This window comes from Triturus cristatus, chromosome 2_1 (assembly GCF_964204655.1).
Source record: "Triturus cristatus chromosome 2_1, aTriCri1.1, whole genome shotgun sequence".
NCBI classification, from domain to species: Eukaryota; Metazoa; Chordata; class Amphibia; order Caudata; family Salamandridae; genus Triturus; species Triturus cristatus.
This window is the reverse complement of record NC_140581.1, coordinates 513,898,858-513,917,784: the sequence shown is the minus strand read 5'-3', so window position 1 is coordinate 513,917,784 and position 18,927 is coordinate 513,898,858. Positions and strand designations below refer to the sequence as shown.

Here is an 18,927-nt window from a genome sequence, read left to right as displayed (position 1 = left end):
TCATTAGAATTTCTGAGAGGCCCCGTATTATCGTTTCCAGCTTACTTTCCATCAGAACGAGTCGCTGGGACGTCTCTCTGTTGGAGTGGGTAAGGGCGTCCTGGGAGGACGTTGCGGTTCTTGTATTATTGGGTCTCTGTGTCTGGTTCCATATGGGGGTAGTGGTCGAGCTAGCCCGTTGAGTCTTGGGAGGCCTAGTGTGATTGGTGTCAGTGGTTGATGGGTAAGGGTGTATTCCGGGATCTCTCTTGGCAAACGTCTTGCACTTGCTTTGTGAGATCTCATGGGGGTGTGGTCTATTGTGGGATAGGGAGTCGGGTGAGCGAGAGTTGTGCAGGTGTGCTGGGGCATCGCGGAGCGATGGAAAGATGGAGTCAAAGGCTTACAGGTTGTCGTTACTGGCTTGGATCATGACAGTGCCATTGGTGAAGATGGTCACTGAGGTGTAACCGTTATGTTTAGGGTGGTTTGGGAGTGTGATCGCTAGTTTGCAGCTGTACGGAGTGTTGGTTGTTTTAGATATGCTCATGCGGGTTTTAAGGATGTTGTTCCAATTGGCAGGTTTTAAGGTGTGGAAGATGAGGTCTGTTTTTAGCTGACCTTTGGAGGAGCAGTGGTATATGTCCACGAATAGAGTTTCTGGGTGCTGTCTAATCACTCTATGCTTGTGGTTTCTTTTTGCTTTTGGAGTGAGGTTGGGGGGAAAGTGATGGAGAAGGAGTTCGGGCCATGTGGTTTCTTTCCATTAAGTGTGGGTGGGCGGAGGGGGGTTGAGGTGGAAGGAGACATTGTATCCTGAAAGGGAGGGTGCAGGGTTCTGCAGAGCTGTGTTCAGTCTATATAACGGGGGGTAAGAGAGAAGGGGTTTAGGGTAGGTGTCCTTCTCTGTGTTTGGGTAAGGAGGGAGGGGTAACGTTCTAATATAGCTGGATTGCTTAAACTTTGGTCTGTGCTGTGATTGAGGGAGTGGGGACTGCCTTTCTGTTTCCTCTTCTATCTTAAGGTAGGGTCCGGTATCAGGTGGGAAGCCTCTTGACCCTATAGCGAGGTTAGGTAGGTGGGGGCAGTCATTGGGGGAGTAGAGGGAAAGGGGTGGTGAGGCTAGTCTAGTTTCCTCTCAAGCTAGTGGTATAGGTGTAGTTGTGCGGGGTAAAGAGCCGTTTTGGCTGGAATGAATTTAAGCTGCTGTATGTCTTTCTCATTGGGTCAGAGGGGAAAGGGGTGGAGAGGCTAGTCTAGTATCCTCTCAAGCTTGTGGAATAGGTGTAGTTGCGTGGGGTAAATAGCTGTTTTGACTGGAATTAATTAAAGCTGCCGAATGTCATTGACTTGGGTCAGACAGTTGTTTCTACTGTCTGAAACACGGATTTGGGGCGGGGGGTCGCTGTTATTGGGCCAGACGTCTGGATTATGCGAGGTGGGGGGAGGTATCATACTTTTCTGTGGCCAGAGAGTCAGATTGAAATGTTACTGTGGGCTCTGAGGGAGATTCCTTAGGATAGGTTAGAGGCTGTGTTGGCACGGTGGATTAGGGGCGGGTAATCTCCATCTTTGGTGCAGGCATTGTCTCTATGCTGCCTCCATCTTGGGGTCAGGCAGGGGCTGGTGTGCCTTCTTTTTCCCAGGCTTGGATCTCTTGTCCGCTTGAGTATCTCTTCCCTGCCTTCTGTGTTCCGGTGATTATTTAGTTGACCGCGGGTGGGAATATGCTACGTAGTTGTGAGACGGGTTAAACTGATTGTTGCCGCCATTTTAGGGTCAGGCAGGGAATGGCATGCCTTAAATCTGCCAATCCTGTGCATTCGGGATTTAGTATGCCACTTCGCACCATTCCGGGTGCAGTGAGGAGTCTTGACGCGGAGTGGAGAGATTATCTCCGTTTGCTCCGTAGGTGGGAGTAAGGTTAACTCTTGGCTGCCGCCATCTTGGGGTCAGGCCGGGGGTGGCGTACCTTCAGTCTCCCTATCCTTGAGTGTTTCGGCAGATTCTGTTTCTGTGCCACTTTGCACCGTTTCGAGTTCCGGGTCCGGGTGCGGTGAGGAGTCTCATCGCGGTGTGGTGAGATTTTCTGGGTCCGGGTGCGGTGAGGAGTCTCGTTGCGGTGTGCGTTCAATTTCCGTTTCAGTATCCTCCATTGTTCCCGCTTTGCATTGGAGGTATAGATATTGTTTTCATTATCCTGTGGTCAGCGATTCTGACTCCTTGCGGGTCCAAGTGTGAGTGTCCGAAGGCTCATCATCCAGAGTTGTAGAGTCCACTGGCTGCCAGTCCTCATCAGGGCGGGGGCAGCTGGTCTCCGGTCTTGTCGGGGGACCCACTATGTATGATAGCTTATGCTAGACTCTGGTATGAATGGCCACCATTTATATACTGTGCCATAATTGCTGCATGTTCAAGAAGCAACCTATCTCTTCTCTGTTTCAGATGCTACTGGCTGTAACGAAGAGGCAGTCATTTTGACAGACCGCACCCACGTGCAGAGCATTGAACTAGTCCTCCCACCACATGGGAACCATCAAGGAAACACATTTGGTGGCCAGATCATGGCATGGATGGAGACAGCAGCTACCATTTCTGCAAGGTTTATCGAAGCTTCTTAATTTCTGAATACATGCAAAAATAATCATGCACTTGAATTAAAATCATATGAACGTAATCTTGCATTTATGGAGATATATTTGAGAAGGGAAGGGTTTTCTTGTGCATGTGATGTAGTCCTTAAATTTGAAATCCAATATTGCTTAACAAAGAATATCCTTAAGATTACCCTAGTTAGCACAAGGGAAGCTGCTATTATGTCATCCTGATACCCTAAGACCAAATGTCAAAAGCATGTTTTGGGGCTTGAATCTATACTTGACGGCATTGATTGATGTCACACCCTAGTAGACCTTTACCAAAAGCGTCGGTACAGTTCCTGCCACCATTAGGCCAACTCATGGTTACTAGAGCCATTGTGCCTTCAGGCTGAACTGCGCTAACAAACAATACCATGGCGCCAGAAATGTATTCTGTAATACCTTGGCCGAGTTTAGAATTCTGCAGCCTATAATGCATCAATGCCAAGGTTGCATATTTCTGGAATTTTTAAATAACTGCGTTGAATTTAATAATGCAGTTAAAAGTTATGCATGCTTCATAAATCTTCCCTCAGTATTGGTCCACCTTCCTGATTTCCCAGTTTAAGTAGGACTCTCGCACTCATGATCTATGCTTTGCAGATTCACACACAAACTGATTAAGACTGATGGGCGCGCCTTTCTAGGTCTGGCTGAAGATAGCTCAAATTGGCTGCCGGAGCTAACACAACACACAGATACAATATATAAGGAGGTGCTTTGGGTCACCCACCTTCATTTGCTTGTTTCAGTGAATGCCTTCAGCTATTTCTTCAATGGTGTGTCCATCACATTGTGTTATCCGTCCACACATCTTGCAGGTGTTTTTTTCTGTTTTCATTGGTTATCGCCTAAAGAGTAGCTTATTCAGGCGCCTTAGCAGCAAAAGCACTTCCCAGCTTCTGCACCGCTTCATGAAGCATCCTGGCTCTCTATGGAGGCTACAGGGATCCACACAGAGGTGAATTATGATTGTGACAATGACTTATCTGGATACTACTGATCCCAGCTGTACTTACTCTTCAGAGTCAGTGAGTGGCAGTCTGAGCTCTCCTACCTAATCTCTGTTTTCAGGGCCTTTTTTATACTTTTATTAATGCAGCTATGAAATACAAAAACTTCAGTAAAGTCTGTCAGCCAGGCCTCGTTCCCTGGTTCATAATTAATAACTTCTTGTTGGAATTGAGAAAAAATATGCTGTGGAGGCGGAGGAAGATACTGTGGTGAGAAGTAAACATAGTAAGAGCAGACACCCAGCATGAGATGCGTGCAGTAAGAGAAGTGATAACAGCCTGGTTGAGAGAAATGTACAGAGATCTGGTGCAGAAATGCCACCGGCAAACAAAGTAGCCTCCATGGGTCAGACAACTGCACAGAATGTAGACTCCAGTGGTGAAACACGCACAGAGAGCAAAAGCTGAGACTATGGGTCGTTCATCAACAAGGATCATACCCATCCCCCCACACCAAGACATTTATCCATCAACCCACACAGAGACATTCATCCATCCACCCACACCAAGACATTCATCCATCCACCCACAACCAAGCATTTGTGCACCCACGCACACTTGCATGCATCTATGCGACTTCACCCATCCATCTTACTCGGCCACAATAGTATGAAGCACAGCTATTTAAACATCTATTCTTCCTCGCATAGAACCAGGCATCCATCTCTCCATCCATGGGTCCAACCAGCATCCGCGTGTCTCTGCACATGCTTATACGTGTGCTGTCTTACTCTGTCCATGTGTGTGCACATATTCTGTTATTTCTCCACATGGTTGCCTCTGTATGTGTTTTTTGCTGTTCATCTAAATCACATCAACATATAGTCATTACAACGAAGAATACATACAGATAAAATAAGCCGGACAAATATTGACTTTGCCAGTGGTTGTTGAAAGTTAATTCTACTCTCTGGATCACCTTACAGCATGCTCAGTACTCTTAGGTCTGTTTTGTCAATGGAAGTTATTCATCTGTGATTGAATTTCTTTAATCTTTTGTTGCAGCATATCATATCTATCTATCTATCTGTCTATCTATCATTTAAATAATCTACAAGAAGTATGGAGGGCATTCATTTTAATTCATGCTTTTCATCCGAGCCAACCCACATTCAGTTTTTACATAAGTCTTTATATAATAAAGGGGAAAGTAGAGACTGTACATTCTGCTTGTATAGAGTTGAGTAATTGGATGTGATATGACCCTCCTGATTTTATGCTGCGGCCAGTTGAAGGTGGATGTAACTTTAAACGCTGTGATGGTCACTGCTAATACGTTGACGCTTAGACATCTGTAGAATTCTGTTGCCCCGTAGGCGTACAATGCTGTCCGCACATCATTAGAGTTTGGATTGTTGCCTTTCTGTCTAAAGTCCTTCAATGAGAGGATGATGCCACATTTCGAGGATGAAGGGCTCCCTCATAGATGCAAATACCAGAGGAGAGATCAGTCATCCGTGTCTAATATCTCATATCGGTGTCATTTTTTGCGACAGATTTTTGTCAAGATTTGAGATTTGACTAATATCCATTTGGGGAAGAGTGGACCAAATGTGAATCTGTGTAAGGTTTGACCCAAGACGTGCTACTCAACCCTGTTGAATGCCTTCTCGGCATTCAATAACAACAGAGCAAGGGACACCAGTTGTCTTGGACTGTCCTACACGCTAGCGACTTCAGTCATGTTGGTAAATGCTCATCTGGTTTAGATGAAACCGTTGTGGTCTGTGTGTGTCCTGGTGGACAAAACAAGTTTCAAGAGTGATTCCATGATCCTGAAATAGATCTTTGCATCAGAGTGCAATAACATAATCTATTTATATAAAGAGTACAGAGAAGGCTGTGGGGTAATAAAATGAAAAGTATGAATCAAATGATTCTGTGTTGAGGTAAGACAGCTCACTCAAGAAAAAAATTCCATGTTATCCTCAGGAGGTGAAATGCTTGGTAAAGGAGGACAGGACATGCCCAGAGCCTGGAGTCATTGGATGGGTGGCTTGACCTCCTCTACACTGGTCAGTACTTCTAGCTCCGCTTCTAACTTCGTAAGGGAGCCCACTATGGAGATATGTATTTTGCGCGGTATCATCGAAGTGTTCTCATACGAAGAGGCTGAAGGAAGAAATCACAAATTTATTTTCATGTACTGCGAGGTCCACGAAAGTCGTGGTATTGATCATAACATGGGTAATGCACAGTATGTGGACCAGAATGCGGGCAGTGTTATTGTCTTTGTAATATAGTAAAGTGTTGTGTATAGCCGGCTACGCTTCGCCTTGCCGGGCGCCACGAGTTGAGCTGAGCTCTGCCACTGTGCGAGCGCCTGTATGTCTTCTGAGTCCCAATGCTTTTCATCGAGTGACTCAAGCAAGGCAGATGTTTTGTTTGAGACTGGCGCTTTCTACTAAAACTGACTCCCTATACCTAAGATGAAAGTACTACAGGGTCCCCGACGAACCCCCCCCCCCCCCCCCCCGCTCCACCACCAATAACTACTTTAGCTGCTTCACCACTATTGGATGTGAAAATAAACGAAATTATTCTGGTCTCTTTTCAAACTGTTGATCAAACTGAAAATGTAATATGTTGATCTAACTGAAAATGTAATACACGAAAAAAACAAATCGCTGGGAAGAACAATGTAGAAAACTCTTTCTCATTCAGTCACCGTTCAGAATTAGAAGCCCGGAGAGCACCGCAGTCTTTCTATCCTGACCCATTCTACAAGGCCTGGCGCTCACAGCGAGTTGGCTGTTGCTAGGTTTCCACGCGCACTCTTTTAACCCTATTAGCATTTGAATGGAGCATAGGAAGCTCAGGACATGCAGTTTGCATTTAAATAAGTTGAGAGATTTTCTACAGTGTACTTTTCAGTAAAAGTTACCATTCTCTGTACTTTTACATTCAGTAGAAGCTACAGAGTAGATTCGCCTTGATGCTGGCATAGATAATGTGCTAGCTGTGAAACAAAGGTCAAGTAAGGGCAGGTTTTGGAACAGTTTGGTATGCAATTTTTTGGAACCCAATTTCACAATTTGAATTCATTCTGGGAGCAATCCTCACAAAATAGAAGCCGGTGATTTCCACGGTCTGGGGCTCTAATGCAAGCTTTGAAAATGGGCCTGACGACCCCCGGTGTTTTTAAAAGATACCCCTAGGGACCAGATGAATTAAGACGGCATTTTTTCATTTCGTAAATACCTATTCCATAGGAATTGCTATTTAGAAAATGCTAAATGACATGTACTAATTTTGCAGTTTCCTAATAGCGAATCTTACAAAGTAGGAATCGGTTTTAGGGAATCGTAAATAGGAACTGCCATTACATTCCCACCTATGGGTAAAATAGGAAATGGTTTGCATTTCTTAAATTGCGAATCCAAATTAGGAAATTGCAATTTAGGAAATCCAAACCCAAGCGTGCCTCTGGCCTTAAGGCCCTCAAAAGGCATCCCGAAATACTTCGTGCACATGTATATGCGTGCTTCCTGTCACGTTATAAAATGCATTTTTTAATTTCGCACATGGTTAAAATCGACTTCAAGTCGATGGCAAAGCCAAATTCGCATTTAGGAAAAGCTATGTACATGTGCTTTAGGAATCGCAAATAGGGAATCCCTATTTGAGATTCCTAAAGCGCGATTGCAATTTGCGATTTGTACCGTGTCGTAATTGCAAATTTTGACCGTGAACTGGCCTTTCTACATCTGAAAAGGCCATTTAGCATGTCTTAACGGGCCGAAATAGTGATTCGTCCCGTTAGGAAATGCTGAATAGCTGTGTTTGTCTGGCCCTAAATAATTCGGGTAGTGGCCTCTCATTTTTCTTTACACCTGTGCTGCTGCACCTGCTGCACTGATACAGATATGCCTGAGTCTGGGTCTTCTACTTATGGTTTATTTATGGGTTTCTTAATTGTTTGGTAACCAAGGGCAAACTTATAGGGCAGTCTTGGCAAAATAATGCAGCAAGAATAAGCAACTTTTGTGGCCTAATGCAGCACAAACAACACGGGCTGCTTTATCATTATTAATTTTTTTTTTCCATTTTGGAATGGAGTTACAAGGAAAGTGGTGTGCTGCCCCTTGCAGGATCAACATCACTAATATTTATTTTTATTTTGTCAAAACTCCTTTTTAATATTATTTAATTTAATTGTACATGGTCATAACCTATACAGAAAACGGCCAGCAGGTACATAAGCATGCAACGGTACAATCTTCGAGAACAGGTCAGTCTGCGCGTCATATCACCCATCAGATATTCATTACACAATAATAGCGCACAGGTTTATATCCTCATAACATATATATTGGACAAGCAAAGGACGCAGAATTAGAAATATCACTGTCCCATATTGTCTCTCAGAGCTGAATTCCCCCCCCCCTTCTTATGGAGTATATTTTTTCAAGTTCTATTATGGCAACATATTCTAATAGGGGTCCCCAGACGTCTTTTGGCCTAGAGGCCTGTGGCAGAGTGTCTGCATATAGCTCCGACAGCTATATATTTAATTCAGTGACTTCTTGTGACACCCTACTTTGCAATTCGACTTGTTGGTACATAGGTTGGTTTGCAAAATCTGATTCGATTCAGTCAGTGCACATTTTGGGACCGCTTATTGATAATCAAATTTTAGCACTTTTAGAACTGTAATAAAAAACTGACAGTGAAGTAACTGTCAGCATCTTAAAGCAATGCAATTGGTCTCGCCTTTGGGACCTTTTATGTATTTAGCTATGCAGCAAATTAGCCTGGGTGCTGAAACATCTACTGTTCTTTAACATGGAGGGAAAGTAAGCACCAAACTGCGTGACATGCCAGGTATGGGAATACATGGAGAGAAATATTGCCTTTCAGTGGGAAATGGTATAGTCCAAAACTCTGTTTTTAATATAAAATCAGGGCCTGCGGTGGTCATATCACTGAAAATACAAGATTTAAAAAAAGATTATTGTCTTCGGGTGCTCATGGAACACCATTTCTGTGGACTGGAATCTATAGAATGCTAAAGTAATTTTAGTATTTTATTGACCTCTGTTGGTCGTTTTCTCTCAAGAAAGTTAAATAGAGGCAGTTGTCAGACAAAAAAAAAAAAAGTCCCTCAGCAGAAAGCAATTCTGGTATTTTACTGACCTCTACTGGTCGATTTCTATCAAGACAGTTAAATAGAGGCAATTGAACAAGCAGGAAGCAATTCTGGTATTTTACTGACCTCTACTAGTCGTTTTCTATCAAGACAGTAAAATAGAGGCAGTTGAACAGAAAAAAAAAGTCTCTAAGCGGAAGCAGACAAGTCCCAGTGCTGATCTCCAGAGCCCAAAAAGTACATACACATATAAGCATATACTAAAGTATATACAAGAGGTCTCGAATGCTTGACCTAAAAACAGAGCCAGGATTTCACAGAGTTGGTAAGTACTAACCAATCCTAGTGCATCTTATGACACAAAACATATTGAGAGTTTAGTAAAGCTGAGTAAAGAAGTAGCCACATTATTTTACGGAGGCAGCTATCAAGATCAAAATTAGTAAAGAATTGCTGTTGTAGCCACAGAAATAATGATTTTGCAGAGGTAAAACAGTTTCACATAAAGATGCAAGTGCTGCTAGAAGTACTGACAGGTTAAGTACAAGCACAGGTTCCCTGCTTCAGCTGGTTAATCTTCATTACGCCGTCTCATCCTTTTTTAACTATATCAGCCATCTATATGCACAACTACTCACCTCGCAGTCACGAGTGACCGTATGGAAATACACTCTAAGATCTCAAATCTGCGTTTTTCTGTTTTTATAAATACAGATAAGTTGGGTTTTACTTAAGACCGATGAATTTAAAAAGACTTATTGAAATCATCTATTCTAATTCTGCCCCACTCTCATAGCTGCATTCATCAGCAGTATGCCTCTTTATGGCATCTGCCACCATATTGAACAGGGACGCAATGGGCGTGTAATCACACTTTCTGCTCACTTGAGGCACTTTGGTATCACATATGAGGCTGCAGAAGCTTGTGCATCCCTTTGCCTTGTTATAGATGCAAGCACAGAAGCAAAGGAGATGTTTGTGTGCTGCAAAGAGTTGGCACACGATCAGTGCTCCTCCAAGGGTGACCTTTGAAAGAGAGCAGTGCAGACATCCTCCTACAGGTGGGAGCAGTCACTGACGTGTCCAGGCCATGTTGCCTCCTGAAAAGTGAATGACAGAGCGGCTGCTTCAAACAACAGAGGGAACTGCATGTTAGCAGCTCCCCTTAGCCTAAAAGCAATGTCGGATCCCGCAGGATGGGGAGGGAACCAGAGGCCCACCCTCTTTCTGCAGCACTCTCCAATCACACCTCGTGGCGCCCTGCTGGTTGGGAGAATGAAGTCCCCTTGGCTGCTGAGGGTCCTTAGATGCCAATAAGACCTCCTGTTAATAAAGGGCAGGCCCCGGGGGATGGGGTGCCCGGGTCCAAAATCAGCCCAGGGAAGGGAGGCCACCCGCCCCCTCCCTTGTTTTATAAAATGTTAATTGAAAAGAAATAGAGGGCAGGCCTGAGGAATGGGGAACCCAGGGCCAAATACAGCCCAAGGAAAGGGGGGGGGGGGGGAACAGCCCCCCTTCCATTATAACAAAAAAAAAAATGCTACTGGCAGGATGCCGGAGTCCCTGCCCTCTTTCTGCAGCACTCTGCAATCGCGCCTCCTGGCCAGCTATGTGGGTCCTACCAGAGGTAACAGGAGGGATTGTTGGGCCCCAAGGACCTTCAATAACCAAGAAGACTTCATCCCCCTACTAGTAGTGCGCCAGGAGGACGTCCTTGGGGGCCAACGACCCCTCCTGTTACTGCCAGCAAGTCCCACACAGCTAGATTGCTAAGAGGTCTTCAGAGGCCACGCCCCCTTTCTCCACCCCTCTGCAAATGCGCTTTCTGGTGCACTGCTGATTGGGGGATGAAGTCCACTTTACTCCTGAGGGACCTTGGGTGCCAAGAAGCCTCCTGGTACCTCCTGCAAATCCTACACAGCGGGATTCCTGAGAGCTGGTGTGCCCCCTTTCTCCACCACTCTGCAAATGCAACTACTACTTAAAAAACCTTAGAAATTAACTGAAAAAAACAAAGGTTACAGGGACATTATAGTTAGGAATTAGCATTAAAAAACCTTAGAAATGTACTGAAAAAAACAAAAGTTGCAGGGATGTTATAGAAAGGCTCAGATTAGGCTCGTAGAAAACCAGTGAAATTCAGCAGTTATAGTTAGCTAAGCTTACTATAACTCATGCCTTCCCAATGCATTGCTTATGACCTTACGTATTACATCACTCATGACATGGTCAGTGACATCACTGATGATATCTCAAATGACATCACTGATGACATTATCCACAGAATCACTGATGCACCCACTCACACCTCCACAGAACCTTTCGTACACCCACTCCCACATAACAATTCACATGCCCATTCACAGACACATAGCAGTACTTACATACCTACTCACTGATTCATAGATCTACACACATAACCACTTGCTCACCAATACACCCACTCACTATTACAGCCACTGACCTATCCACTCATACACTCAGCTTCTCACATACTGAGTCAGTCACCCATAGAGCTGCTCACACACCTACTCACTCACCCATACAATCAATCACACAGCCACTTACTCACACATACAGTTACATACACACCCACTCACTCATACAAATAATTTGTAACAAATGGGAGAGAGGCAGTGCGGCTGCCCTCCTGGGCCATATATGACCCCAGGGGACCACCAACTCCCCAGGGCTGGCCTTTGAGCAACAAAGTAGGGGGGCAGCACTGCCCCCCTCCTGGAGTCATATTTAACCCTGGGAAACCGCCACCAACATGGCCGGTTCCTGCTATGTCCCGGGGTGCCCACTCCCTAAACATAACTGTTTGCTTTTGCTTGGTGGTAGCTGACAGCGGTGAAACGCGTTGACGCTCTTTTATCGTTCACTGGCTATGTTGGGATAAAAACTGAACTTGAAATTTAGCTCCCAGGAGTGCCGTTCCTTCCTTAAAGCTTGGGTCGGAAGCATTGAGTGATTCAAACACGCCCGGGTGCAGGGATTTCCTGGCACCCCCATCGATCTGGCTGCACGCCGTATGTATGCAGTATGTATATATATATATATATATATCACCAAAACCCCTCCTAAAACAAAAGGGAAGAAGCCCACGGGGAAATTCAATTCATCTTGAAAGCACTTTATTGGACCTCTTGCTGGGCATAATGCATTTCGGCTGTAAATAGCCTTCCTCAGATGCCGCTAGAGTCCGGACGCTGACACACCAACGTTTAAATTAGTCCCCTTGCACTCTGATTGGTGCAAGCACTGTTCTCCCCAGGTCATGTGATTGCCCATCGGTTTGCTGCCTGGTACTGACTACAACTCCCACAGTTCACATTGGAAAGATGTTGTGCGGGTAACCTGTGGAGGAATCCTCGTCTCAGTGGACTGGTGCTGTGTGGGACTCGACGTGATGTGCCAAAATAGAGGGTGTCCGGTCAGGTAAGTGTCCTTATGGCTTTCTCGAGTCCCCGCATAACGTTTCAGCCCCAAAAGCAGGCGTCCGTCGGGCCAAGAGATGGAAATCAGTAAAACCAACTCCTCGTCAATGACGATCTACACCTGGCAGGAGTCCTTACTTTGCTTGCTTTGTGAGGGGGGCCAGAGCTCATCCAATAACTTGGCGAAAAGAAACCGCTGCAGAAGCAGATTCCAGTAAGGCTCCAGCCTACTTATGAAACGGGCCTCTTAACACACCTCTGGATGGCGTGAAAATATCACCAAAACCGCTCCTGAAACAAAAGGGAAGAAGCCCACGGGGAAATTAATCTTGAAAGCACTTTATTGGACCTCTTGCTGGGCATAATGCATTTCGGCTGTAAATAGCATTCCACAGATGCCGCTAGATATATATATACTGCTGCCAGACTGCATACTCACAAAAAAACCCAAAGGTTACGGGGACGTTATAGTTAGGTTCAGATTTTACATATATAAAACCATAGAAATTCAGCAGTTATTGTTATCTCAAAAAATTATAACTCATGCCCTAAAGTGTGCCCCGGCATTGCACAGATTTCTCATCAATAATTTAATGCAAATGTTGCAGTGATAGTATCAATGATGTCATAGAAGATGTCATGACTGATGTAATTTGTGGGGTAATTAGCAGTGCATGGCGAGGGCATATTTATATAGTTATAGTTACCTTCGGGCATAAGTTATAGTTTCTGGAGATAAACCATAGAAATTTAGCAGTTATAGTTATAGTCATATGGCTTGCGGCCAAGGCCTGTGGCCAGCCCTCCACATGCAGCCAACCCCACGCTGCGCAAGTTCTCTGGCCAACCCCCAAAGGCAACCGTCCCGTGAGGCCTTGGCTGTGTGTGGCTGTGTAGGTCTTTAAGTGGGTGTGCCACTAGATGTTTGTGTGTGTATGTGAGTGTATGGGTGAGAGTGCCTGTGTAGGTCTGTGAGTGGATTAATTAGTGGTGCTCTGGTGGTGGATTTGTGAGTGGCTGGATGAGTGTGTAAATGGGTGTGTGAGTGGTTTCTGGGTCTCTGACTGGCTGTGTGAATTGCTGTATGGGTTTCTGAGTGGGCGTGTGAGTGACTGTATAGGTGTGTGAGTTGGGGGGAGTGTCTGTATGGATGTGTGAGTTGCTGTATGGGTGTGTGTTGCTGTATGGGTGTGTGTGGTTGTAAGTGGGCGTGTGAGTATGTCGTGGGTGGGTCATGAGTGCGTGTAAGTGGCCATGTGGGTCTGTGAGTGGGTGTGTGAGCGGGTCTGTGTAGATATGTGAGTGACTGTACGGGTGTGCAAGTGGGTGTATGGATGTGTGAGTGGGTATGTCCCGATTCACAAGATGGAGGCTGGAATTTTTCTCTCAGGTTGTGGCCAGCCAATCATGGCATTGCTGTTGGCACATTAATCCGCAGATCCTCCACAGTGGATCCACATAGGATTTGTGTCTCTAGATATACACAAATCTTTTCTTCTTTAATAGCTCCAAAAGTATTTAACAGATTTACACCCATTTACAAAAAGCACTCTTTCTGGACGAAGATCTAGCTTTCTGCCAAATTTGGTGTAAAACCGTTCAGCGGTTTGGGCTGTATTCGTGTCTAAAATCCATTTAGGAAATTGCATAGTGAAAATGTACTTTGGGACATCCCCTTTTTCTCTGCCTCCGCGTGACGAATCACCCCGAAACTTTTCAGACAGCAGCTAAAGTGCCTGGCAAATTTGTTTTTAAAATTTTGGGACGATTCGTCAAACAACACCAAAGTTATTAGCAAAACAAAAAATATATTTCCCTGAAAACTAGGTCCTAACTATAACTACCTACTGGCGGACACCAGTAGGTAATATGTATGCACATCCACCTTTGATCAGCTGCCAGCCGCTGACAAAGAGGGAGTCTTTCTGCCCCCCTTAGGCAGCTGTAAATCTGTTTTTATTTTGCTTTGCACAATGTAACGCTCCCCAGAACTATATTCTGATTATATATATATATATATATATATATATATATATATATATATATATATATATATATATATATATATATATATATATATATATATATATATATATATATATATATTTTTATATATATATATATATATATATATATATATATAGAGAGAGAGAGAGAGAGAAAGAGAGAGAGAGAGCATGCTGGGACTTGCAGTTTACTATTGGGATTGCAGGTCTGTGTGTGACTTTTAACTGGCCTATCAGGAGAGCCACTAATGGCGGCACGACTGGAGGAATTTAAACGGAACTGTGGTTGATCGGGGGAGGAGCGGGCATTTGAGAAAGGCAATGTCCGAAACGCATCATGCCCATGCTCTTTGAAATAAATACCCTGTTTGAAGTACCCCATGGTGTCCCTCTGGTTCTTTCAAGCAAAAGGATCTCTTCGTGGCATATGTTGTGTGCAAGTCCTGGGCGCACATGGAGGAGACCCGTCTCAACAAGAGGACAGAGTCATCTGGGGCAGCTTCGGCACTTTCTTTGTATTCATGGTAATGGATAGGCTCTGACCCACCACACCCGCCCGTGGTATCTGTGCCACTGTTAACTTCAGTTTGTGACTCCACAAAGGAATCCGGATCACTGTATCTGCGTTTTCCAGGCCACCCAAGGAGCGGATCAGTGTGGTTTGAGGCGTTTTGGGGACTCGGGAGGAGGAGTATTTGTTTTAAACTGCCTCGACTACCACAGCCCTGAACAGCGTTCTTAATGTTATCCTGATGGTTTTGTTTTACAGACATTGCCGGCTGAAGTCACTTGCCTAGCATGCGGTGAGAGAGCATGCTGGGACTTGCAGTTTACTACTGGGATTGCAGGTCTGTGTGTGACTTTTAACTGGCCTATCAGGAGAGCCACTAATGGTGGAACGACTGGAGGAATTTAAACGGAACTGTGGTTGTTCGGGGGAGGAGCGGGCATTTGAGAAATACAATGTCCGAAACGCATCATGCCCATGCTCTTTGAAATAAATGCCCTGTTTGAAGTACCCCATGGTGTCCCTCTGGTTCTTTCAAGCAAAAGGATCTCTTCGTGTCATATGTTGTGTGCAAGTCCTGGGCGCACATGGAGGAGACCCATCTCAACAAGAGGACAGAGTCATCCGGGGCAGCTTCGGCACTTTCTTTGTATTCATGGTAATGGATAGGCTCTGACCCACCACACCCGCCCGCGGTATCTGTGCCGCTGTTAACTTCAGTTTATGACTCCACGAAGGAATCCGGATCACTGTATCTGCGTTTTCCAGGCCACCCAAGGAGCGGATCAGTGTGGTTTGAGGCGTTTTGGGGACTCGGGAGGAGTATTTGTTTTAAACTGCCTCGACTACCACAGCCGTGATCAGCGTTCTTAATGTTATCCTGATGGTTTTGTTTTACAGACCTTGCTGGCTGAAGTCACTTGCCTAGCATGTGGTGAGAGAGCATGCTGGGACTTGCAGTTTACTACTGGGATTGCAGGTCTGTGTGTGACTTTTAACTGTCCTATCAGGAGAGCCACTAATGGTGGAACGACTGGAGGAATTTAAACTGAACTGTGGTTGATCGGGGGAGGAGCAGGCATTTGAGAAAGGCAATGTCTGAAACGCGTCATGCCCATGCTCTTTGAAATAAATCCCCTGTTTGAAGTACCCCATGGTGTCCCTCTGGTTCTTTCAAGCAAAAGGATCTCTTTGTGGCATGTATATATATATATATATATTGGCTGGTGTTGTCTTCAAAAGAATTAAAGAATATCCAATACCTCTGAAGATTTTGATTGGTCTCACTGTCTCCACTACAGCATTGACTGGATTTACTTATATGTGTGCACAGGATTTCTTTGCATTGCTTTGTTGTTGGGCTCGTCCCAACACACATTTAGGGGTTCCAAGGGTCTCCTCTACCTGTTCAAGCACCATATTCATTTTATGCCCGATACGTACACTTGCTGAGCGCCACTACTTCCTATTTATTTAATACCAATTTCGCTATTGTGTGGACTCGTGTGATATCCTTTTCGCCGGATTTCTCTTGTGGGAATATATATATATTTTATATATATATATATATATATATATATATATATTCACTGAAAAAAACATAGGTTTCAGGGGCGTTATAGTTAGCTGGACTTTTCACTCGTACACAACCATTGAAATTCCCCCATTATAGTTAGTTCAGCTAACTATAACTCGCGCGCCCGCAATGCACTGCTGATGACGTCACATATTACATCACTCATGACATGGTCAGTGACATCACTCACAACATCACTGATGACATCTCAAATGATATCACTGATGACATCATCCAGTGAATGTGTGTTTTTCTGAAAATTACATATGTTTTATATATGTATATCTCAAGGTCGATGGAAGAATAAATGGGTACATAAGTGTCTAAATGGATGATTTGTTTTTGAAAAATTGATTGTATAACTGACTGATTAAGTGTATCTTAGTGAATACATGGCTTAGTGAGTAATGTTTAAATGTGTAAATATCTGTATCAGTCTCTCACTTTGTGTATAAGTGGCTGCATGGGTTGGTGAGTAGCTACATGAGTGTCTATATAGGTTATTAGTTGGTTTTTGAGTATCAGTATGAGTGTCTGAGTGTCTGTATGGTTCGGTGGGGGGTATTACGTAGTGCATAGGTGCATGAATGAGTGACTCACTGTTTGTATATGTTGAAGACAGCATGTGTGCAGGACTGTATGGGTGGATGAGTGTGTGCATGGGTGTGTTAGTGAGTGATAGACTGTCTCAATAGTGTCTTTAAGAGTAACTACATATGTTTTAAACTAGTATATGTGACTATTGGTGTATATAAGTGAGTATATGTGAGAGTGAGAGATTGAAAGAGTTCCCGTATGAATAAGTATGTGTTTCTATAAGTGATTGTTTAAAAGACTAAGTATGTGTAAGTTTCTGTAGAAGTAAGTGTGGTGGTGTGTGTATAACTGTATATGCAAGTAAATGGATGTTTGATTCTTTCTTAGCATGAGTGACTATGTGTGTGAGTAACTCTATGGATGAGTTGCGTTGTGTAACAGGATGTATAGGTGTGTGAGTACATATGATGAGTGAGTACATGTATGAGTGACTGTATAGGACTGTTGGTGAATGAGTGGATGTGTATGTGGATCTTAGAATTACTAAATAGGTTGTTGTAACTGGTATTGGTATGTCCATTGTTTTGAACTTTGTAGTTTCTATTTTTGAATGTGTGTATCAAAGGTTATATTAGGGGAAGAGGAGGTCTGCCACTCTATCACAAGGATGATGTCATCAGTGATGTCATTAGTGATGTCATTTGAGATGTCATGAGTGATGTCACTGACCATGTCATGAGTGATGTAATATGTGACGTCATCAGCAGTGCATTGCGGGCGCGCGAGTTATAGTTAGCTGAACTAACTATAACGGGGGAATTTCAATGGTTTTGTACGAGTGAAAAGTCCAGCTAACTATAACGCCCCTGAAACCTATGGTTTTTTTCAGTGAATTTCTAAGGTTTTTTAAATGCTAATTCCTAACTATAACGTGCCTGAAACCTATGGTTTTTTCAGTGAATTTCAAAGGTTTTTTAAATGCTAATTTCTAACTATGCCTACAGAGATAGGACATGTGAAGAAAGAAGAAAAAACGTACAGAAAGAAAAAAAAGAAATGCAGAAAGAAGCAACAGAAGTCCTCAAAGACGAAGAAAAGTGCAGGAAGAAGGATAACGTGCAGAAAGAACAAACAGAAGAGCAGAAAGAAGCCTTGTTGCAAAATCATCCTGTACCCTCAACTTTTTCAGACGGATACTGGTGGTAACTGAGTCAGACTAACCAGTCCTAGAGCCAGTGCTATGTTAAAAGACACTCAGAATACAGTGAAAACACCTACATACACTAGGGAACACTATGCGTTGGGGTCCACCTGTGATCAGCATGACCTCCTCTGTAAGCCCCTAGTATATAATAGGGCAGGGGATTAAAACTACCTCTTAAAACGCGCCACAGGGCGTGTTTGCACCCGTCACCTCAGGCCCCGTCCCCTCACTTCCCCACTGTGTAAACACGCCCTGTGGCCGTTTTAAGTTGGGAGATTAAGTCCCCTTGAATACTGAGGGTCCCTAGGGTCCAAGTAGACCACTAGGTACCTCCAGTAAGCGCCACAGAGCTGCGTTGCAGAGAGATGTAAAAAGGGGCACGGCCTAGACCACCTCTCTGCAACGCAGCGGAGTGATGCTTACTGGAAGCACCTGGTGGGCTAGTTGGCCCCCAGGGTCCCTCAGGATTGAAGGGGAATTATTTCCCCAACTTAAAACGCGCCACAGGGCTTGTTTGCACACGTTAACTCAGGCCCCGTCCCCTCCCTTCACCACTGTGTAAACACGCCCTGTGGCCATTTTTAGTTGGGAGATTAAGTTCATTTGAATCCTGAGGGTCCCTAGGGTCCAACTAGCCCACCAGGTACCTCCAGTATGCGCCACAGAGCTGCGTTGCAGAGAGGTGTAAAAAGTGGCACGGCCTGGACCACCTCTCTGCAACGCAGCTCTGTGCCGCTTACTGGAAGCACCTGGTGGACTAGTTAGCCACCAGGGGCCCTCAGGATTGAAGGGGAATTATTTCCCCAACTTAAAACGCACCACAGGGCTTGTTTGCACACGTTAACTCAGGCCCTGTCCCCTCCCTTCACCACTGTGTAAACAAGCCCTGTGGCCATTTTTAGTTGGGAGATTAAGTTAATTTGAATCCTGAGGGTC

At 44.4% G+C, this 18,927-nt stretch overlaps 1 protein-coding gene across 1 annotated transcript in view; it reads left to right on the top strand.

The window, feature by feature from the left end:
* ACOT12 (acyl-CoA thioesterase 12) overlaps nt 1-18,927 on the top strand; it is a 517,871-nt gene that overhangs the window by 214,547 nt on the left and 284,397 nt on the right. Inside the window, exon 6 of the mRNA XM_085640749.1 lies at nt 2,425-2,581. Coding sequence (XP_085496875.1) covers nt 2,425-2,581 — 157 coding nt within the window. The remainder of the gene's footprint in view (nt 1-2,424; nt 2,582-18,927) is intronic.